This window comes from Anoplophora glabripennis, unplaced genomic scaffold (genome assembly GCF_000390285.2).
Source record: "Anoplophora glabripennis isolate ALB-LARVAE unplaced genomic scaffold, Agla_2.0 scaffold130, whole genome shotgun sequence".
Taxonomy (NCBI): domain Eukaryota; kingdom Metazoa; phylum Arthropoda; class Insecta; order Coleoptera; family Cerambycidae; genus Anoplophora; species Anoplophora glabripennis.
Genome location: NW_019416297.1, coordinates 980,479 through 1,005,212, shown reverse-complemented (window position 1 = coordinate 1,005,212; position 24,734 = coordinate 980,479). Strand labels below are relative to the sequence as shown.

Here is a 24,734-nt window from a genome sequence, read left to right as displayed (position 1 = left end):
ATTCTACGATTACGGGGTTGGTAATAAGGAGTTTATTCGAAAATAACTCAGTGATATCAAAATGGTTCCTGGGTTTGTGGCGACGTCTCTTTGTATCCCCTTTACTGATTTACATAATATTTTGCAAATTCAATAAAATTCTTGTTTTACCTGCACTTAGTTAAGCCTTAAGCGAATGTTATACTTATTTAAAAAAACTTAATTTTCCTCTTTCAACTGATTTCATATTGGCACTTATTTTCTTCCTAAACTAGGGTATACAATTATAGTTAAAATGTAATGAAATTGTAATGAAAATTCCTTTTCCTTTTAATTAGTTTTAAGTTTTATTTTTTTTTGTTTTTGATTGCTTCTCGAGACATCATAATATGTGGCACCCAGCCAAGTATGCACATAATTTACTGCCTACCGTGAGTCCACCTAAAGCTATGGTTTGTTAGAGCTGTAGGCGACGCAAAGCAGACAGTAAGTTTTGCGCGTCCGACTTACGTTGGAATCTAGGAATCTTGGAAGAAGATGCGTAGCTGGTTTGTTAGACTCTGCTTAGGTGGACTCACGGTAGGCAGAAAATTATGTGCGTCGTCGGTTCAGTCGAAATCAAATTCGATTTGATTTCAACGCAGTCGTTCAGTTGAGCTCACAGCGTACAGTACTAAAAAAGCGTTTATTTTTAACGAATTTTAAAATGGCAACCAAGTTTTCACCAGAGGAAGACGAGAAATTAATCGACCTCGTACGAGAACATCCCCATTGTATACCGTGCCTTCCAAACGTCCGTTAGAAAACATTCGATCTTCACTTTTATTTTGACGACGACAATTAATTAAATTTAAAAGACCTTTTTTCATGTTCTTTCTCAATAAATATTGTCAGCAAAAAATGTTCAGCCATTATCATGAAAAAAAAAAAAAAAATGCCGAAATAATAATATTTTCGTCTGCACTTATCAGCATACAATCACGAGCACTAAATCTAACAAAACACCCCCCTTCAAAACCGATAAAGTTACGCTACAGATTCTGCTAACTGCGTATGTCGTCTGCGACGCACAGCTCTAGCAAACCAAAGCTATAAGCTATATTTTGTGCGTCGTCAGTTCAGTCGAAATCAAATTTGATTTGATTTCAACGCAGTCGTTCAGTTGAGCTCACAGCGTACTGAGGTAAAAAGCGTTTATTTTTTAACGAATATTAAAATGGCAACCAAGTTTTCACCAGAGGAAGACGAGAAATTAATCGATCTCGTACGAGAACATCCCCCATTGTATACCGTTCCTTCCAAAGGTCTGTTAGAAAACACTGATCTTCAGGTTTATTTTGACGACAACTAATTAAATTCAAAAGAAGATCTTTTTCATGTTCTTCTTCCTCAATAAGTATTGTCACCAAAAAATGTTCAGCCATTGTCATGATAAAAATAAATTTTGCCACAGTAATAATAAATATTTTCGTCTGCATTTACCAGCATACAATAAGAAGTACTAAATCTAACAAAACACTCTCCCTTCAAAACAGTTCCAACAAACCAAAGCTTAAGTGGTCGTTCAACTACCTCAAATTTAGTTGAGAAAACCCAACTTATTGCTGAAGCTTTGGATGCAGGAAGTCAGGTTTATGTTGTGTACACCGATTTTTCTAAAGCTTTCGATCGGCTTGATCATAATTTATTAACATTGAAATTGGATTCATATGGGCTCCCCTGCTATGCTGTCTCTGTTTAAATATTATTTTAGTAATACATACCAATTTGTGCAGTATCGTGGCTTTCAGTCATGTAAATTCCATCAATGTTCAGGAATCAACTGAATGCCTCGATGTCAACTATTTATGCGGACGACCTTAAGTTGTTCTTGGAAGTTAAACCGTCTGTTGATTTTTCCCGATTACAAGATAACCTTGACAGATTACACAGTTAGTGTTGATGTAATATATACATCAACCTACCTCTGATCTACCTCTCGACCTCTGACCTGACCGACCTCTCTAATCTACCTCTGAGTGTAAGCAAATGTAAAATTATGTCTTACAGTCGACGTAAAACTAATCTAGATTTTGATTATAAAATAGGTGAATCTTTTCTAAATAGAGGTTTGTAATTTACTGACCTTGGTGTTATATTTGATTCTAGATTATCGTTTGACGAGCATATTAGTTTAGTAACCAAATCTGATTTTAAAAATTTGGGGTTCATTTTACGTAATTCTGGGGACTTTCAGAACGTAAAGGTTCTCTCGTATATTCTATGCATTTTAGTGTTTATTATATTCAATTAGAGAAAGTACAACGGAGACTATGCATTTTATTCTTTCTCGTGGTACACCTCAAGAATTACTGTTTTTATATGTTTTCAATTATATTCCTTTTTAAAATTATAAATAATACTTTAAATGCAAACTCGTTAGTTTCAAGGATTTTGTATCATGTTCCTAGACTTACATAATTCTAGATTTCACTCTGTTTTACAGTTACCCACACATCGAACAAATTTACAAATATACTATAATATATCAACTGATTTCCAATTATTATTAAATGTATGAAGATCGTCTTGATATATTTTTTCATTCTATGAATACCTAACATAAAAAAAATTGTTTGTCTAGCAAATGTTATCCTTATCTTGTAGGTAAGTATATGTTAGTTAGCTTATTTCTTTTATTTGTTATTATTTATACTTCAGTTTTTTGTCTGTATTTTATATTTGGTTACTTTATTCTGTGTAGTACTTATATTTTCATATTTAATATTAGATGTCTTTTTTTGAGGTTGAGGTGATTTGAGGTTTTCTTTTTCCACCTTATCCTGTAATTGGGAATTTGTCCTATTGGATATAGGCTATTAATTAAAGGGTTTTAAAAGCAACTATGATGTTCAAGATATTTTATTACATGAATCGTTCAAATGGTCGTTTTAGATGAAAAAACTTCGGAGTGCTATTAAATTAGAGGGTGGAAATTGGAGATAGGGGTGAAAATGCACCCCTGTTAGTTTTTTAATGGTAGCTCGAAAACGAAACAAAATTTCGCTGTAGTTCATAGGAAAAATTATTTAGAGAATTGAATTTTCCATCGAAATAGCGTATTTAAAAAATTTTAAAGGAAAATTTTATGCAAAAAATCGTTAATAAACCATTTGAAAAAAAGCAAAAAATTCGATTTTTCGATTTTTTTTTACTTTTTTGTCTCTAGTTTTTTTTTTTGAGTGAAGATAGGTATTGCTTCATAAAAAATAAGTAGATAAAAGTTCCTTAAAAAAAGAGGTTGTATAGTATTTTTGGATGAAAATTAACTGATATATGGCCGCTCAAACTTAGCCAAATTTTCGATTTTCGTCGCGTTCACCCTTATACGTTTTAATTTTTATTTTTTGCAAAAAAGGAAGGATATCATACGTTTAAGGATTTTCATCACATGACTTGTTCAAAGGGTCATTAAAAATGAAATAACCGTGAGGTGCTATTAATGGGTTGAAATTGAAGATAGGGGTGAAAATGCACTTTTACAGTTTTTTAAATATAGCGCGAAAACGAAGCATAATTTCGATATAGTTCATAGGAAAAATGTTGTAGATAATTGAATTTCCCATCAAAATGGCTTATTTAAAAAAAAATTAAAGACAAATTTTTTGCAAAAAATCGTTAATAAACAATTTAAAAAAGAAAAAAATTATATTTCTTTATTTTTTTTAATTTTTTGAATGTATTTTTTTTTCGTAGAAGTAGGCAAAGAGAATTGCTTTACAAAAAAACTAGAAGAAATTCCCTTCAAAATGATGCGTTTTCAAAGGTTATTGGACTACTAATATTGACTGAGTTTAACCGGTCAAATTTAAATATTTTTTAGATTTTCATCGTTTTTAACACAATAATGATTATAATTCTTATTATTTTTTAAACGAATTGGTTCTTTACTTAATAAAAAATTATTTCAAAAGTTTTATTTGTTAATAATAAATAAAGATTTTCACAACTGTATGAAAATATGAGGGTTTTTTCAAATAAAATTACAGTTAATCATATTATTATTACTTATCTGGAATATGGAGATGTTTCTTTTTTTTACAATCAAATAATTAATAAATCTTCTTATTTGAGATAGTAAAAAAGAAATATAGTATGATACCTATCTTTACTCAAAAAAAACTAACGGCAAAAAAGAATCGATTTCTTTGCTTTTTATCAAATTGTTTATTAACGATTTTTTGCATAAAATTTTCCTTTTAAATTTTGTAAATAAGCCATTTCGATGGGAAATTCAATTCTCTAAATAATTTTTCCTATGAACTATAGCGAAATTTTGATTCATTTTCGAGTTACAATTAAAAAACTGAAAGTGGTGCATTTTCACCCTTATCTCCAATTTCCACCTTCTAATTTAATAGCACTCCGCGGTTTTTCATCTAAAATGACCCTTTGAACGATTCATCCAATAAAATTTCTTGAACGTCATAGTTCCTTTTAACCCTGTTTTTTTTATATAATCAATAGCCTAATATTGTAATTTCTAAAAATAAATCTTTATTATAATATATGTCTGTTGTGAAGATCAACCTAATATATTATATAATAAATCAACTAGAGCAGATGCAATACATCCAAATGTAAAGCTTAGCTTTAAATGTACCTTTGAAAAAACAGTACCAGAGGCGGCGTAAACTTAAATTAGTTAAAATCTACACCAAAGGGGTTTTTTGAAAGCGGCATCTGCCAATTTGTGGAGGCATGGGAAAAAATCTATTATTTGATGATTTTGAATTATGTGACAAGTATATTTAAATGATAAATAGAATTCTTACAAAATTCGATACATATGTTTCTGACAAATATTATTATGTACATTTCCAGACTCTTTACCAAGATGGTTTCTTTATCACTTTCTTCGCACCACCTAATTTGGAGCCCATAGCTAAACATATAGTTTTTGTATTGGATACCAGCGGCAGCATGAGTGGTACAAAAATTATTCAGTTGAAAGAAGCAATGATGAATATATTACCAAAACTGCATCCAGAAGATCTGTTCAGTATTGTTCAGTACGAAAATTCAGTACATTTATGGGATTTAAACTTGATATCTTATGATGTGATCCCTGCGTATCCCACTTATGGAAGTTTAGCAAGCCAGCTGCAGGTATGGATGGCTAATTGATACAAACATTATGAAAATTTAAAAAGTATGATAGGACGAAATTATTCATGAAATAGTAAAAAATATATAGGCCAACAAAATTGGGAAATTTTGGAATTCATAAGTCAAGAGTCAACAGACAGTATATGTTATATAATAAAAATAAATTAATTCCAACAAATGGTTCACAAATCATTTATACATATCTGTAAAAATATGAAAACTCAATACTAACAGATACATAATTTTTTTTCAGTTAAGGTTTTTTTTCAAATTCCCCAATTCTAAAGTCCTAAGGAAACTAAATGATCCTAAATAATCAACATTTATTACTAAACTTAGACTACTTTGTTTTTGCACTTTTTTTCTTATCCATTTGAGATGATTTCGATATGAGCCTTTTTAATGATTCTTAATTTTTTTTGCCAACAAGGGCCCACCTCTAAAGCTCCAGAATGTCAATGATTATGTTTCCATAGGTGTAGTTTGTTTCCAGGTAGTACACTGCCGGCCCATTGAAAGTGGACGATTTATTTTTCTAATGTGATGTGGTCTACTTCTTATTATGACAAGTTTTTATATGTCCGTGTCATTAGTAATTTGCTTGGTAATTCAAGTTACCGCGTTTAACGGAACCAGAGAAAGTGAGAGCTATAACTTTACTTCAGAATGATTGGTCATTGTGGATGATCTGCATGTATGCAAGAACAGCATATTTAAACTCAAAGAAAAATGGATTGCGGAGGGTCACGTACGTTATGTTCACGGAGTTGGGCGTCGAAAAGTAAGCACCACCTAAGAATAAATCCTTTTGACATGGCAGTAGCGGCTTCCTTTGAGACGAATTTTCCTGGATCAGTGCGAACTACAAGGAAGCGGGTGAAAGATTCAGAGCTGAAGAATTATGTGGCCGCAAATACAGTTGCTTTGACTCCCCAGTATAAAGAACAGAGGTTAGAGTTTGCAAGACAATTTGTAGGAAGCCCAGACAACTTCTGGGAGAATATTATATTTTCGGACGAAAAGCTCCGATGCTTCTGTCCTTGTCTACCTACCAGAGATTATAAGGTATTGGGAGCCTTATGTGAAACCCACACAGCGCAGCGATGGCTTCTCCATTAACGCTTGGGCTTGGATAAGCTGCCAAAGTCCTGATGTTTGTTGTGACTATGTTGTATCCTCAGAATTTCACTTTCAAGGAGGATAATTGTCGTCAGAATGGTTAATTGATAACAACATCAGTGTTTTACTTTGGCCCTCAAAGTCCTGGGGATATACCTGTATCGTGAAAAAAATTTACGACAGAAACTTCCGTCCAGTTAACGTCGAAGAACTTTGGGAGGCAATTGATAACGCATGGGATAACATCACTGAGGATTATAACAAGAACATTAATTTTATCAATGCCATGGTAGATTGCAGTGTTATAGACAAAAATGGTGCTTGGACAAAATACTAACTTTACGAATCGCGTTTTTCTGATGATGACGAAAAGTGTTTCATTTTTATATCTCGTTGACGGCGAATTAATGGCCGTTAGAGTGTATAATATATTTCAGTATTGGAAAAATAAATAATTTGCTACCTAATTTGGATTTGTTTTGGTCACTAGAATTAGTATGATAGTGACATATTAAATTTGACATAATGACAGCCGATTTGAACCTCACATTTTCAAGTCAGCTTCACAAAGGCCAATTATAGACAATTTGCTTATAAGAATCGTCCACTTTCAAAGGGCCGGCACTGTACCTACCAAATTAGAAGAAATTCACTTAACTGATAAAAACTTTTGCTGTGTTAATTAAAAAAAATTAACTGTATTACAATTTTGTTACAATTAAGTTTTCGTTAAGTATCATAGGAAATTATACACACTTTATTTTTATAACACACTCGTCATACTTTTTGTATAATTGTATAAACCTTCATTCATAGTTATTATTATACATTTCAGCAAAGTGTTATCCCGGAAGCAATCTTAGCGACACCACAGAACATTGAAATAGCAAAGCATATTGTTAACGGTTTTATTGCTGACGGCGGTACGAATGCCATTGGGGGCTTGGAAGTAGGGCTCTACCTAATAAAACTAGTACAAGAACAACACCAGAGTCGTCATTATGAACCTATTTTGGTATTCCTGACAGACGGACTGCCAAACACTGGTATTTCAGACCCTTCGCAAATAATCTCTTTGGTAAATAAAACTGTTGTTAATTAAAACGTTTTTAATGAAAAATTATAAAGGATGTCCTAAAAGAAACGCAGGATTTCATATGAGGAAATAATATTTCATTAATTAAAAAGATTTTACATGTTTTAAAGGGTAGACTTTGCTATTAAACATGAAAGAGGATAACGGATAGATGTCTTCCGCGACTCATTTGGCATACTCGACTTCTTTTAACAAAATTCTGTTTCACACTTTCGCATTTTTTTGCCTTTCATTCAGGAATGGTATTCATTTGAGCAGAATAAACTTTAAGAATGCTTACAGGAAAATGTCGCATGGCGTAATGATCTTGGTGGCCAAGTCACTTGGATGTTACGTGAACCTGCTGGAACCACATGTCATCCAAATCCATGCCATCCAAGGGAGCCCACAAAAAATTCAACGGTATATCTCAATTTCGTTCTCCATTGACAGTCACTGCGTAAAATCCTCACCGCACTGTCACTCTTAGAGTATACGGTGATCATTCTTGAATGACCTAAGGATTGTCTCTGCCCCAAATTTGACAGCTTTGCTTGATCACATATCCGCTAAAATGGAAATGTGCTTCGTCGCTAAAGATGATTTTCTTGGCCAAATCACCGTTCTTTTCCAACAAATCTCCGAAGCATTAAATGGTCGCCTGATTTCAATTCCTGGGTTAGCTGAATCTTGAATGGGTGTAGATGCAGCTGGTGCTTTTTGAAATGTTTAATTGCAGTGGCCGATGACGCATTGAGGTTACGGGAATTTCCGCACACTATCATACGATGTAGCATTATTTTCGGCCGTTGGCGGCTAGTAGGAGGCCGGCCGTTTTTTTTTATTATTTGCAACTATTTATTAAAACTTGGCAACTAATTTTTACACAGTGCTTTAATTCGGGGCGTTCCTTCTACAGAAAACTGCACATAATTTGCGCACAGTCTCAGCTACACACTCTTCGTACTTGTAATGAATCTTCACTCGCTCATCCATTTGTTTAACCGTAACGTGTTTACTATGACACGTGACCCTGCACAATTATGCCAACCCTTCGGAATGAAAATGGCGCACAATTCAAATCCTGCGTTACTTTTAGGACACCCTTTGTTATAATTGTAATACATATGGAACATTTCCTATTAAAATAGTTATTAAAACAGTACAATAGTAAGCTATTAAAGTGATTCTATTATTTACCAGTTAACCATTAACTGGTAATAATCGAAGTGTTGACAGAATACTTAGCTAAACTGAAACAATAGACAAAAAAATGTAATTTTAAGAAAAAAGTTTCCTATGAACAAGAACTTGAAAATGCTTAGAAAAATTGCTCAGGATGACAAAAATATACCAAAAACATATTTAGTATCTGCAAATGAGATATAATAATTTTACCTACGACCACTACTGTAAATACTTAAAAACACACCGTCTGCGATCAATGTAAGATTCCTATTACATACGGTAAAAAAATCGCACAGTTTTCCTAGCAACCGCCTAGCAACGGCCAATACAATACTGTTTGTATTGACCGTTGCTAGGCGGTTGCTAGGAAAACTGTACGATTTTTTTACCAAGCTGTGCGTTTTTTTACCGTACGACGTAATAGGATTCTTGCATTGATCGCAGACGGTGTGTTTTTAAGTATTTAAAGTAGTGGTCGTAGGTAAAGTATAGTACGTGTAATACGTGGTGTAATGCAATTACACACTCATAGAATTACGCACTCGCCGCTACGCGGCGTCGTGCGTAACTTTTCCATTCGTGCGTAAATGCTTTTTACAACACTTATTACATAATATACTATTACCGAGGACAAAGTATTTTTTGTTTAAAAAGATTTGTAACAACACTTTCAGAAAGATAATATATTTTTCGGAACGAGCATCTCCGATAATACAAGATTCTGATGGTAATCTGAATCGTTTTCGAGAAAACTGATCATTGGTACCCATCCGTTTCCGTGCACATTGATGAGACATATTAAGAAAATCAGAAAATCAGAAGTGTTATACAATATAATAAGAAAAATAGAGCTGCAACTCTAGCTATGTATTGAAAGGACCCCGCAACTATCCTTATGGAAAACCGGTATTGGTCGAATGGTACGAAACTTTGCCGAATGATAGTTCTCAATGTGTCAATTAAAAAAGTCAATGGGATCTAGGTCTGAAAAACTACTGTACTGAAGTTACAGCCTTCCTAAGTTATCGAATCCACGCGCTCGATGACCATCAAGTCAAGTTTTCTGAAGGTGCTTCAGCTATTTTCTGAAGATTGAGGAATGCTGCAGATACGCTGATGACGGATAAGTGTTCAGCATGCGTAAAAACATAAGATATCGCTCAGGCAGTAGGTACGTGTCGCTACCGCTGTTCTTCAGTAGGTACTTCTGAAGACTGAAGGATGATACAGCTATTTTGACCATGGATTCGCATTTAGTACACTAAAATACATCAAGAAACAGCCAGCTTGGTTACTTTATAAAGAAATATTTGCTTTTATTCCTCCGTAAATCATTGGACTTGATGGTCATCGAGCACGTGGATTCAATAACTTCAGAAGGCTGTAGCTTCAGCACAGTAGTTTTTCAGACCTAAGTCCCATGGACTTTTTTGATCGACACATTGAGGACTATCATTCGGCAAAGTTTCGTACCATACCGGAGGATTAGCACCCTCTGTACAGGTATGGTCGGGTAGAAGAATGTTGGCTTGGGTCAATGTAAGAGATTGACACCGGTTGGCATTTGACCACCCCCCTAATTAATGAGGTTTTCCAGGTTTCCCTCATTCCTGCACTGAATGGTGGTTAGGGCCTACCAACATAAGTTGTTCCTGGGCGCAAATGCGGCCTGCCTAATAATAATATGCCGCCTCCTCTCCCGCACAAGTCTCCGACTTATGGGCTAATTCTCGTAGTTAGAATGAGGAGTAGAGATATTATTATTATTATTATTATTATTCGACCTGGACTGGTTTTCCATAAGGATAGTTGCAGGGTCTTTTGGAGAACCAAAATCAAAATCATATCTCGAAGAGAAGGGATATTATAAACAATATTTCTGTGAACTTTTTTTGTTTTAGTTTTATGCAATCGATAGCACATTTGATTTTCGGAGTACATTTAATCAAAGATTAGGATAATTCATGTTGGTTCATATTTAATGTGAATGAAAATGTATAAGTAATGCCTATTTTGTAAAAAAAAGATGTAGATTTCTAAAATCGATCTAGGTACTTCTTTCTTTCTTATTTGAGGTGCTATTTTTCAAAAAATATATTGTTTTCCCGGAAATGGTATGTTTTTTCCTATTTTTAAAGGTATTATGCTTATTCACATATATTCAAAAATAATCTTATCAAACAATAATTTTCGATACTAGGGATCTAGGTATCTGGGAATCTAGATATTGAAGATATATGTTTTTTTTTTAAATGTTTTAATATAAAAAATGGATTACCTTTAGCATCCTTGCCACTGTGGGAGGAAAAGATTATTATAATTGATTATTTAAAGTCCTGCACTGAGTTTCAATTGGATTGGATTTAAAAAAATGTATGCTTGGCAACGCGCCTTTATCACCTTGTTTCTTTTTTACTAACATTTTTCAGTTTGGCTACATATTTTAAAATTATGCCATATATGTCACAGGATTATTTCTTTAACCATTTGTAATTTTACGCTTTCTTTAATTGGTAATGTTTCTTTAGATATCAAATATAAATTCAAAGGAATACAACACCCCAATATATTCTTTGTGCATTGGCAGTGATGCCGACTGGAAGTTTTTACAAGAACTATCTTTGGCAACAAAAGCAGAACCTATACGCATTTATTTAGATGATGATGGAGGATCTGATGTATCCACTCAATTAAAAAGTTTTTATGATAAGATTCGTAGTCCCGTTTTAAGTAACGTTAATTTCAACAATTTACCAGCAACAGCTCAGATGACTCAGCTGCATTTCCCAATTTTCTTTAATGGATCCGAAATAACAATAGCCGGAAAAGGTAATTATATTACTAATTGTGAGTTTAATTCAACTTTCATGACGAAGATAAACACATTTTTGATATAGAAAGAGTTATAGAGAATGTAATAGAAATGTTGCAACAAACTTTCTCATCAAAATGTGTTACACCCTTTATATTACTTGACATAAATGAAATACGGAATATTGCAGCTATTTTGATGAATAATCTCTTTCTTTTAAATAAACAAAAAGCAATTTTTTTAAACAGGTCTCTAAGGGTTATTTGATATTTCAAAGAACTGATGTTTGACCTCATTTTTAATCAGTTTCCCAAGAATATACAGGAAAACTGATATGGCATTTTCAATGAACATATATTTGACCACTATTTTTAAAAATCAATACTAATAATTATTACTGATTTATAACAGTATCATTCAAGCAATGGAAAGTAAAGCAGGGCTATGTTACAATAGTTACACGCGAAAAATCAGAACTACAATGCCCAAAGCTATTGCATTTCCTATATTTATCTAGTTGTAAACACAATTTATATCTTATTTTACATAAAAATTTGTTCAAGGTAATATTATAACTATTATATAATATTTAATTGGAGTACCGAAACATAAAAAAATATATTATAATTTTGATAGCCCTAATATTAGATAGGTAGTTGCACCTATTTTATAATTTGGATGAACATATAACCTATATCAATATAATTTTAAATCAACATAGTTTTATCAATTATGTTAAGTAAAATTGTACTTCAAAATGCAGTAATGCAACAATATGAGTTGTGACCAACGAGTTGCCAAAGGCGCAATTCAAGAATTAGACTGGGCCATCAGAGAATTTTTGAAGAAGCTGCAGTAGGGATTTGCAAAAAAAAGAAAAAATCAATCGTACATCATTATTTCACCAATTACTTTTCATCATTAAGTCATCCAAAGGGAGTTTATATTCGATTCAATATAATGTTACTTCATTTTCCAATGCTTATTCCATATTTACAAAAGTTATAACTTAAATACTAAATAAGTGTAATATTGGTTTAAGATTGACATGATACTGTTTGCATTCATAGTAGCTAATTGTTTGTACAGCTTGAACGAAAACTAAGGAAATATTTTAACTTCCAATAACTTATCCTAAAATCTAGCAGTCATACTTTGACTGTTTCGATGAGAAATTTATTTCCTCATATTTGTAAATATTTTTTACGGTTTGGCTTTGTAAATTATCGTGACTGTGCCATTCATTTTTTAAACCCAGAATAGCTATAAAAGATAATAGTTTCCAACATATCTTATTAAAATTAAAAGTAAATTAAATTTTACATGTATTTAATAAAGTTCCATTTAAGAAAATTAAAATATCTGCGTCTGAAAATTTTGAACTGAACTCTAAATGTTTACCGTGTATCCGCAACCACTATTTTTACGTATGGTGAAAACGATATCTTCTTATAGTCTTTAGTTTCGGAGATATCTAATACATTCGAAGATACTGCAAACGCTATTTTCTCAAGAAATTCAACGAGTAATTCAAAATACAATAATATACGGAGTGTTTATCTTGATAAAAAAGTTAAATAATGCCCAGAAAAAATGGGTCAACCTATATATATATATATTTTTTAAAATGTAGGTAAATGCACTGATTTTATGCAACTTTTAATTGAAATATTTTATGCCTTATATTTCAGGTGTTTCCGGCAATAATACAAAAGCCATAAAAATCTCGGCGAAGGGAAAAAAAGGCCCTGTAGATTTAGAAGCTAAAATAGGGATACCTTTGACACGACTTGAACGTGTATGGGCCTATCTAACAGTGAAACAACTGATAGATGAATCTCTTGCAACGAGCTTACAAAGCAATAAGTCAGATTTGGAGAAGTTGGCACTGGAATTAGCACTGAACTATTCTTTAGTCACTGAGGTAACTTCGCTAGTTGTCGTCAAACCCAACGATACTAGTTCAGCAATCAACGCAGTTGACGCTTCCCAAGGAATATTTCCGGAATCCCCGAATGAATTACCCATGTGTAATAACATAACAAGTGAGTAGGTACGGTTACTTATCTACAGTGTGTCCTGATTTGGTTGTTGACACTCCAGGAATATATGAAGAACCGACAAAATTATCTCAATTTTTATTCTCTAAAGATAATTTCTTAGACTATATGTATTATCGACTTATTTATTATAAATCTAACTCTACAGTGCGAGTCAGAGTCAGCATTACTTAACATTATCATTTAAATAGACTATATGACTAAATTATAAATAATTTTCGCTTTTTAATCAACTAAAAAGCTATTTTTGAGAGTTGCAGCAATATACAGGGTGATTCACAACTTATCCAAAAAAATTTGGGAATAGATGCAGCATGAGAAATGGAATCAATATCGTAAAAAATTTTTTGTAAAATCCTTATAGTTTCCGAGAAAAAAATATTGAAGTTATAGAACATTCAACCACTACATAGCTGGACAACTGTATTCTCTAGCGTCATTCGCCACGTGGCCTCAGCGACTTCGAATACTGAATTCGGATTTTGCAATCGTCGTTGCGATATTTACTTGTTATCTGTGGTGATTACAACAGGTTTTTAGTAGTTAGTGTCAAAAATGGGTAGTTTGTGTCAAAAATGGTTTGCGTGTACTCGGAGTTGATGGATATCGTTTTAATTTATGGTGAAGCATTTGTGTTATGGTGAAACAAGACATTTGTGTTAGTTCGTAGAAACTGAGTACAACTGACCCAAATGTGTTTACACATTGCTGGATTAAAATTTTGAGCAATTGTTGTAACATCGGGTAGGTCAAATGATTTTATTATTTAAAATTACAAATTAATTTTATTAATTAATAAAGGCAAAAGCAGTTGAATTTGCCGATATAAAATAGGTGCGATAAAATTCTATTTACATATTTCTTTCATTGCGAAAGTTTTTGTCCGTTTTTATCACACCGCCATGCCGATCGCATTGTGCGAGGTCAGGTTTTACAGTGGACCAGTTTCCAGTGCCGTGCAGAAGTGTATTTTTAAATCATTTTCGAACTGCCCTTTTGATTTTTTCTTTACAAAATTGTATTTGTAAGGTCCCCTGTACATCCAGAATTTTTTTTTGGATTCTGAAGTTCTGAATCACCCTGTATATATTGTAAAGCTTTCGAAGGCATAAAAATATATATGGAGATATTGTCCGTAACCTAAAAAAATCTGTGAATTAGAAAGTTTTAGTGTTAATACACTATTATAACAATTATGTCGATAAAACTGCATGTTTATAAAATTTTAATACCTACTATGCGTTATGTCCTAAGATATTATTAGTCACCATTCGGGAAGACACTGGAATTATTAATTTTAATCAAATTATTACGTTCAAATAAGCCTGTCAAGTTTCATTAAAATTGATGAAAGAGTTTGTTTATACGATACGTTGCTTTTACAACCACTGCAAAATTATTTTGTGCTGCAAACAACACTAAAAGTATTGTAATACTGTTTACTGATTATAATTTCATTAATTATTAATTACAATTAACACTAACTGATAATAATTTCATCTTTAGACATCCATTCACGTCTCTTCTAGAATGTATTCGTTGTTTGTGACTAATTAGCGGCTGATTTTCCTATATGATTATCAAATTTGTGACTTTGTGACAGTACTCCGTATATTTGTCTCTTCTAAACTCTACTAGCAGTGCTATTAGTTAAAAGTGTTTTATCATTCAAAATTTTCAAAGCTTCTTTCAGAACATTTTAAAATACTAGCCATACAATTTACCCATGCTTACATATTAGTATATTACGTTACTATCTGTTCTGTTGACGCCATTGGAATTGTAGCAGAAAGCTGTTCACGCAGAAACTAACAGTAGACAGCAAATTACTCTCCACAATACTATATAAAATATTTAAAATTTTAATTATTTTATAACAGATTTACAGTTACTGTGGTAGAAGCTTCCTCCTAGCAGCCATATTTTTCAAACATGCATACGACAAGATATCAACCATATCGTACACCAGAATTACGCCAAAAAGAAATTCAATTTTATAATATATGTATCATGAAATAGTTAGTTTAATGCATGTCTATTGAATTATATTTAATAACTTATTATGTACATATTCTTTATTTTTTTATTAAATCGAAAATTGTGTCATCATCAATCATTTTTCAAAATTTATTACAGATGATTGCCAAATTTGCTTAATTTTAAAGGCGTTTAGTTTTATAAAGGTATCGTGGTATATTTCATCAATAAAATTTTCAATGCAAGTAGTTTTTGATTCTCTAGATACATATTTAAGTTTATTGTTAATGACTGTATATTGGTAAACATTAACTCTTGAGTATCTATCTTATGTGGCCAACAATCAGCCATAGCCCAAAGCTTTTATTAATAAAACGATTTAGTATATAAACGCATATATTATATTGCTAAAAAGTTTTATTGTACTGTATGTTGGAAACATTAATACAACATTCATTGAGTTCAAGTTGAAAAAATAGCATTTATATAACACGTATAAATTTTTCTTTGGACACAATTATATCACCACCATACAGCTACTTCGTAAATAGAGGCTAGAAAACAACAAACCAGCAAATTTGTTTTATAAGACAATAGTGTACATCGGTTATGCAGTCTATGTTTTTTGTATAAAGGTTTTATAGTATATTTTATAAATGCTGTAAGAATGTAACGAAAGAACACTAATTAGTGGAGTAAATATTATATGCACAGCTTTTATAAAATGGTTTTTTAAGCTGCGCCTATTTTGGATTTATAAATGCTTATTTAATACTGAATAACTGTTCTCATCATCTTTTAATAAAGCTTTTACCTGTGGGAGAGTGGTTATATAGATATTCTTAAAGCTATTATAAACTTTATTTGTGCTACTCGGGTTGTTATTAACTGCAAGGACCAACATTTTCAATTTAATGTTTCTTGTGATATATCATAAAGTAATGTTGTTTATGGATAGTTATTTTTAGACTAGAACTTAACTATGTGTTGCAAAATATTTTTTGAATAAGTTATTCATGAAATAATCTTCAAATGAAAGATGGCGTTCCCTGCCATTGTTCACAGGGTACGATGGAATGATTTAATGCATATTTTAGATAGGTCGACGATGTTCTTTAAAAAATTGTCCCCTTGCTCACCATATCTCATGCGGATAGATTTTTATCTTTTTGAGGACCATCAAAAATTAGAAATAATAACAATAAAATGCATCCGTTTAGAAGTTGGTTTAGTAGAATGTATGACATTTAACTGCTAGTAACCAAGTTGTTGTAATATTAATGAAATAAATATATCAATAGTATTAGTAATTCATAGCACACTTATGCTGGCCCCAAAAATTTGATAATTTTTATTATTGAAATAAAAGAAAACCGCGGAATTAATTTTTGTCAAATTTGATACATGGGGTTTCGAGGGAAGCTGATTCATACTGGACAGTTAGATTTATAATAAATACGTCGTTAATATAGCTTCTAAAAATGTTTTTTTAAGAATATCGTAGCTGGCCATGAAATAATCCAATGATCTAAGAAAAAGTGGCTGTGATGTCTACTCTTGGGTCTACCCATAAAAAGAGAGACTTTTGTTTTTCTTGGTTTTTGATGGTTCGGGACATGTTGTTTTGATATAAAGTGGTATAAATTCAGGGTTCAGGTAGATCATCAGAAAATAAAACAATTTGTTCTTATGGACTTATTGACTCTTATGAATCTATAGTTTTTTGTATTTGAGATACATACAATATCTTTTTAAATCAAATTTTAGCTATAACAGTAAGACAAAACACAATAGACCCTTAGTCCGTAGCAGCAGCATACCCAAACTACAATAAAACGCAGGCTTAAAATCAATTCTCTGTCAACTCAAAATGGTATGGCAGTCCTTAATTGAGAAGATATATGTATATTATTTCGTAATTTGTTTTTTTATTTTTGTATAATACCATTAAATTATTGAAGGAACATATTACTTATAGTTTATAGTGCAAAGAATCAGTTACATTCATATTTATAATGCAAATGATATTATTGATACATTTACAGATTTCTTCTCTAAATCTTATTTACCGTCTATCTTCTAACAGTAATAATTCATATTCCAGCAATAACATTAATAATATCATACATATTCGCGACTTCAGTGAAACCGAAATTCTTTCGGCTTTAAAAAGAATTAAACCTAAAATGACTACTGGTCCGGATGGTGCCCGCGTTTGTGATAAGAGACTGTGTTCAGATTTTTTCTCGTCCCTTAAAAAAATTATTCAACTTATGCCTAAACTGAGTGTCGGTTACCTGATTTGTGGAAGCGTTCAAAAGTGTGTCCAATTTTTAAAAATGGTGATAAAAACATTATTAATTTTCGTCCTATCTTCATTATATGTAATTTTTGTAAAGTCTTTGAAATATTACTTCATGACTATATTTATTATAACATCTGTAATATGATAACACCCTGCCAGCGTGGTTTATAAAAGGACGCTCTACTGTCACTAACTTGATCAGTGTTATGCAATTTATAGCCGACTCTCATAGACAACAATTTATAAACTGATGTCATATATACGGATTTCAGCAAGGCGTTTAATAGGCTTGATCACTCCAAAAGCTTGATATGTTTGGCGTATCAGGGGCCTTAATGAATTTCTTCAAATCTTATTTAGACAACAGAAAACAGTATATAGTTTATAATGGGTATAAATCGATTGAGTATGTCGCTACATTAGGAGTTCCTAAATGTTCCATTCTTGGACCTTTACTACTCATTATATGCATTAATGATTTAGTTAACAACTTAGACGTAAATTTTCTTCTTTATGCCGATGATGTGAAAATATACAGCTCAATTCGCAACATTTATGACTGTATTCAGCTTCAACGAAACCTTCTTACTATAAAATCTTGGTGTAATAATAACAAGCTAATGTTAAATACGGAAAAATGTAATATCATGCGTTTCTCCAATAAGTTCAATCGATTACAGCATTGATAATGACGTTTTGTCAAGACCGAAAACATTTCGAGACCAGGAGCTCAATTCTTCACGGTGAGAGAATATAATGCTCCCTGAGGCACGTTCCTTCATTTCGCTCTACTCTGTTCTATCACAAAATTCATACTGTATTCTCGACAAGCGGGGATCGAGTCATGAAAGTGAAGAATGAGGAAATGTACCGACCAATCAGAAAGCAGTAAATAGGCGGTAGAATGAAAACTAGTGATGAGCTAGTCATGAAATTAGTGCTGCTTATTATTGTTATTTGATTGTCAGTGTCAGGTGCAGTCTAAAAAGGAAAGAAAATGGAAATCAATAAAAAACCGAAGCTAAATCCAGTAAGTTCTAAATAAAAAGAACTTCTAATAGATTATATTGTGAGTAAAAAGCAAATGTACACTGGAAAGTTAACACCCAACTACACTAGAGAGATAATGAGGGCTAATTGGGAAGAATTTACAAATATTTCAATACTATTTTAGGTAGATTCATTTTATTCTATTATTATTTTATTCGAGTACTGTACAATCCTTCAAGTAAACACAAATTATACGAAAGTTTCCTCAAAGTCCTCGAAGGATATCACCACAAAACAGTAACTAGAGATATTACAGACAGATTGCGGAATTCGTAATTTGTGAAACATGTCAAAAAATATAGGGTTGGGTTTAATGATCCCTGCCTGTTCCCCCGAAAATATCAGTGGAAGAAATAGGGAGCAATTCTTTTATCATTACTCAATAGAACACCATTCAAGAATACTGATTAATGAGTTTTAGTAGACACGTCCCCTTTCTCTCGTTCCTTCTACTCCTTATAATTCAAGAATAAAGACCCTGGGCGTTATATTTGATGAAAAACTATTATTTAATCATCATATTGATACTGTTGTCTTCAAAGCTAATAGAGCATATGGATTTATAGTTCGCAACTGCCGTGATTTTTCAAGCTACTTTGTTACGTTAGATCGAAACTTGAATATGCCTCTCCCGTACGGTCCCCGCAAAGTGGTGTCCGCATTAATAAACTGGAATCGATTCAGCGTCGATTTTTTAAATTTTTAAATTTTAAATCTGATGGCTACTATCCTCATATCGGATATCCGCATGACAGATATTTTCAATAGCAACCTTAATGACTTAAAAATACTTTATTTTTAATGTCTGGTAGAGTCAAATATGTAATTTTAAATCTTCATTTATGTGTATTATTTAGTGTATAGATTTTATTTATTTCCTTTTTTTTTTTGTTGTTTTTTTTTTTTTGTTCCTTTTAATTTTGTTTGTAGTTAATGTCTCTTCTTTTATTGTTGTCTGTAAAATCCCTGTTCTATAATTGGGTAGTACCTGTTGAACAGTGTATTATTTAATAAAATAAAAAGTAAATAAAATATTATTTTTTATAGTGTTACTATTATAATGCAATGTAATTTTAAAGAAATGAATCTCCTCTCTTCAAATTAATTATAATTCAACATGAAAACACAGTTTTCATAAATATAGAGCATAAAATTCTAGAACTTGGACAAATTAGAAATTACATTTAATTCATTAATTATACTTTCATTTCTAGACTGGATCGTAACGAACTTCGGCACAGTGGAGCCTACAACTATAGAAATTACTACAGAAATGACCACTGAGGAAATTACTACCACTACTACTCCTGATTATACTACCACGGAATTAATCATAACTACTGCAAAACCACCTATAACAACAGAATTTCAAACTACTGAAATCAGCGATATAGTGGAATCTAATTTTGGTATAAAGGTTCCAACGGTAATGCCAACTACAACTACAGAAGAAATTCCTATAACCCAAAAATTTATCAAAACCTGTAACGACATGCCATTTGGATGCTGCCATGATGGGGTTACAACAGCAGTAGGACCCAATTATTCAGGATGCGATCCTATACCTAAATCAGGTAACTTGCCAATATAAATGTAAATGCCTGTAGATTCACGCCAAATTGCCACTATGATGACGTTAACTCTACTAATAGGCTATTGATTATATCAAAAAAAAAACAGGGTTAAAACGAACTACGACGTTCAAGCAATTTTATTGTATGAATCGTTCAAAGGGTAATTTTAGATGAAAAAACCGCGGAGTGCTATTAAATTAGAGGGTGGAAATTGGAGATAGGGATGAAAATGCACCCCTTTCAGTTTTTTAATTGTAGGTCGAAAACGAAGCAAAATTTTGCTATAGTTCATAGGAAAAAATATTTAGAGAATTGAATTTCCCATAAAACTTAATAAATAACTTATTTAAAAAATTTAAAAGTAAAATTTTATGCAAAAAATCGTTAATAAACAATTTGAAATAAGCAAAATATTCGTTCTGATTTTTTTTTTACTTTTTTGCCTCTTGTTTCTTTTTGAGTAAAGATAGGTATAGGCATTGCTTCATAGAAAAAAAAGTAGATCAAATTTCCTTCAAAACAAGAGGTTGTAAAGTATTTTTGGATGAAAATTGACTGATATTGCCGCTCAAATTTAGTAAATTTTTCGATTTTTGTCGCGTTTACCGTTATACGTTTTAATTATAATTTTTTGCAAAAAATAAAGGCAAAAAGACTTTCAAGGATTTTCATCACATGATTTATTCGAAGGGCCATTAAAAATGAAAAAAACGTGGTGTGCTATTAAATTAGAGGGTTGAAATTGAGGGGTGAAAATGCACTTTTACGGAGCACATAAAATATAGCACGAAAACGATGCAAAATTTTGGTATAGTTCATAGGAAAAATTTTGTAGAGAATTGAATTTCTCATCAAAATGGCTTATTTAAAAAATGTATAACGAATATTTTATGTAAAAAATCGTTAATAAACTATTTTAAAGAAAGCAAAAAATAAGATTTTTTGATTTTTTTTTACTTTTTTAATAAAATAATTTAGTAAAATAAGTACAATAAAGTTTATTAATAATCTATATGTCCACGAATGGAGTTGACAAGAGGAGAAACTCTTTTGTTTTTGACTTTATCGAAAAATGCCACTCTTTATAAAAATTTCTGCCCCTCGAAAAAATGAGACTGTCATACAAACATCTTAGATTAGATATACAGGGTGCTCATAAATTAGAAAAAACACGAAAATACTCAAGAGAGAAGTACCATTATTTATTATTTTACACGACATTTTTATAAAACAAATCTGTTTATAACCTCATATTATGTCCTAATACAAATTTTAAAATAAAAATTGTAATTTTTGAGGTGGGCAGTAGCTATACATATAGAGTAAAAGTCAGAACTATACCGAAATTTTGCTTCGTTTTCGAGATATAATTAAAAAACTGAAAGGGGTGCATTTTCACCCTTATCTCCAATTTCCACACTCTAATTTAATTACACTCCACGGTTTTTTAATCTAAAATGACCATTTGAACGATTCATGTAATAAAATATCTTGAACGTCATAGTTCCTTTTAAAATCCTATATTCAATAGTTTATAATACGAATTGGAATAATAATAATAAATCCAAAAAATTTATTGGTCTTAAAAATAAATGTTTTCTATATTTTAGTTAATTGTTCATTTCAATGAATTTTTCATTCGTATCACAATATTAATTTTCATACCTACCAATTTCCTAAATAGAGACGAATAACTTTTTTATGTTCTAGAGAGCTGTTCATTGCCATTGAGTGTAGGCTCGTGCATTAAGTCCTCAATGAATAAGTATACTATTAAATTTGCTTATAGTATAGATCAAGGCGAGTGTCGTCCTTATTGGTACGCAGGCTGTGGGGGTAATGATAACCGATTTGGTTCTAAAGCAAACTGCGAAAAATATTGTGTCAAACCCTTGGGCACTGGTAAGTTGTAAACAGTAGCACGTTATAACAGGATATAGTTGTGGTTGCACATGTCCGCAAGTGACCTGTTTTAAGTATTACGTCAAGAGCGCCAGCCTGACGCCGGCACCGCACAGTGGGACGAAACGCCACTGTCGCATTCAAATTACTCTACACCCCACATAGTTCAACTGTTTCGGGGTTTTTTCAAAATGTTTGTCTTGAATGTCCCTATCGATCCCTCATTTGAGATTTTTTATTTCGGTCTTCATTTTTTTGAAAATTGACTCCAAATTTCGATTTTTATGACAAAAAAAAACTGATTTTCGGCGCAAATGTGCTCCTACATGGCGCAAGTTGATGTTTTTCGAAATTTTTTTCAGCTGAAAATCTTCGTTTTGATAATTACTACAAAACTGTCTGGTGTTAGGGTTGCTTTCGGTGTGCAGCAAAAATGAAACTCTCTCTCTCAACGGTAAAATAAAAGTATTTTTATTGGAAACAAAGTTTGGTGAGAAGAAATGTTGTCGGGGCGAGCGTTCGTTGAAGAGTCCTGGTGTGGAGTCGCTTGCAGGTATATGTATCTAGTCCCTGGCGCCAATCTGTCGTGGACATTTTCCTGGAACCCTGGTGCGTCCCGCGTCTGTACTTTGTCCTTGCAACTGTTAGACCGGTCTGGCGTCAGGTTGGCGCTCTTGACGTAATACTTAAAATGGGTCACTTGCGGACATGTGTACCCACACAGTAAAGATTACATATACATACTTCAAGGATGTCTTCCTTGAGTGAAAATAAACCAATTTTGTACAATTTTCTTTTCTTAAAAAATTTTTTTTTTTTTTTGAAGCCGAACATGAATACATACATACCTAAAGTACTTAAAATACCCGAGGTCGCTAGAGCGACCGAAGCAGGCTTTTAATTTTTTACATTTTTCTTTGTTGTTGTATTTTAAGAAAACGATTATATTTTTTGAATTGTCACTATATTTTCTTAAAAAAAAGTATACCTTTTACATACCGCTAATTGAACTTGAACCTATTGAAAAAAATATTTTCTAAACCATATTTGACTGAAAGTGATATTTTTAAAATTTCGATAAAATTGTCTCAAAACACTTGATTCAATCACTATACACTAGGTTCAATCATTCCTTTTGATATAGAACCATCCATGAGATAATCTCATGAAGGGCATAAACACCATGTATACCTAATTAATATATTACGTATAATTAGATGTTGTTTTCACTCTTATCTTTACTGTATATTTTTAGATAGGTGTAAATTACCCATATTTTTGGGACAAATGCAACACCCTTGTGCAGCAACGCCAGAATTATTTTGGTTTTACGATCAGAAGAAAGACGAATGCGTAAAATATTTATATTCTGGTTGTCTTGGAAATTCAAACAGATTCTCAACTCAACAGGAATGCCTACAAATTTGCGCATCGCCATCTAAAAGAAAAAGGCCGCAAGGTATGAAAATAATATACCTACTCGTAATTATTGTAGTTAGAAAGGTATAACAAATCCGATTTTTGCGATACCAGGCAGCTTATGCACCGGATAGTTATATCATATTATACAGAGTGTCCCAGAATAACGTGTACAACGGAAGACCACAGATTCGTGGACTCAAAATTTAGATTTAGGCTAATTCACCTATATCCGAAATCGCTTCGTTTGGCCGCTAGTTGGCCTCAGTTAGTGAAAATTTTTAGAATTTTGTAAATAACTCGAATACGTATTAATCGATTTTTATTATTTTTGGGGTTTGAACTTTTGCTTCCGATCTACACATACAGAGTGTTTTTGAAAACTTACAACTCCTACAAAATTGTTGTGACAATATCCGTTCATAACTTTTCCTCTTTCGGGTAATAATGACAACTATTTTTAATTTGATAGGTGATACCATTTGGAAGTTTTTAGGCCTCTTGTAGAATTTTGATTTGAGCGGTTTGGTTACAAAAAAATATTTTTTGAATGTCTACATTATCTTGCCACCCATATTACAATACTTAACAAAGTGCTAGTAGGCACTGATTTTGTAGGTTGACTTGTTGACGATAATTTCAGCTTGATCTTTAAGTAATTGTACCTGCTAATTCTTAATGAATGTTTATTACGATAAGATATATTACATATTACTTCATTTTTCGATATGGATACACACACACACACACACACACACACATACGATGAATTAGAGTTATTTACAACGTGCCTAGTTTTATTGACATAATTAGTAAAAGTAATCAAATACAATAAATAATGCTGGAGATAAAAGTAACAAATTTAACAACAAACTGTTCAAAATGACCACCGTTGTTTCTACAACAAAGGTTAATTCGGCGAAGAAAGTTAAAGGCTACCCTTTACAGTTCTTGAGGGCAATTTTTTAAAACATTTACGGCAATTTGGATATGCCCCCACAACTCTTCTTCAGTGTTAGATGTGGAAGCATACACTGTTGTTTTCAGAGTGGCCCAAGGTGCCTGGTGAACGTACAGGCGAGTTAACAGGAGCATTATTCCCTCTACCGATTCATCGACGAGGGAA

At 32.1% G+C, this 24,734-nt stretch overlaps 1 protein-coding gene across 4 annotated transcripts in view; it reads left to right on the top strand.

The window, feature by feature from the left end:
* LOC108904193 overlaps positions 1-24,734 on the top strand; it is a 66,198-nt gene that overhangs the window by 20,223 nt on the left and 21,241 nt on the right. For all 4 annotated transcript variants that reach the window (XM_018706646.1, XM_023453973.1, XM_018706645.1 and 1 more), the window contains exons 6-12: positions 4,843-5,127; positions 7,082-7,324; positions 11,038-11,338; positions 13,013-13,366; positions 19,928-20,287; positions 21,998-22,189; positions 23,445-23,648. In XM_018706646.1, the coding sequence (XP_018562162.1) occupies positions 4,843-5,127; positions 7,082-7,324; positions 11,038-11,338; positions 13,013-13,366; positions 19,928-20,287; positions 21,998-22,189; positions 23,445-23,648 (1,939 nt within the window). The remainder of the gene's footprint in view (positions 1-4,842; positions 5,128-7,081; positions 7,325-11,037; positions 11,339-13,012; positions 13,367-19,927; positions 20,288-21,997; positions 22,190-23,444; positions 23,649-24,734) is intronic.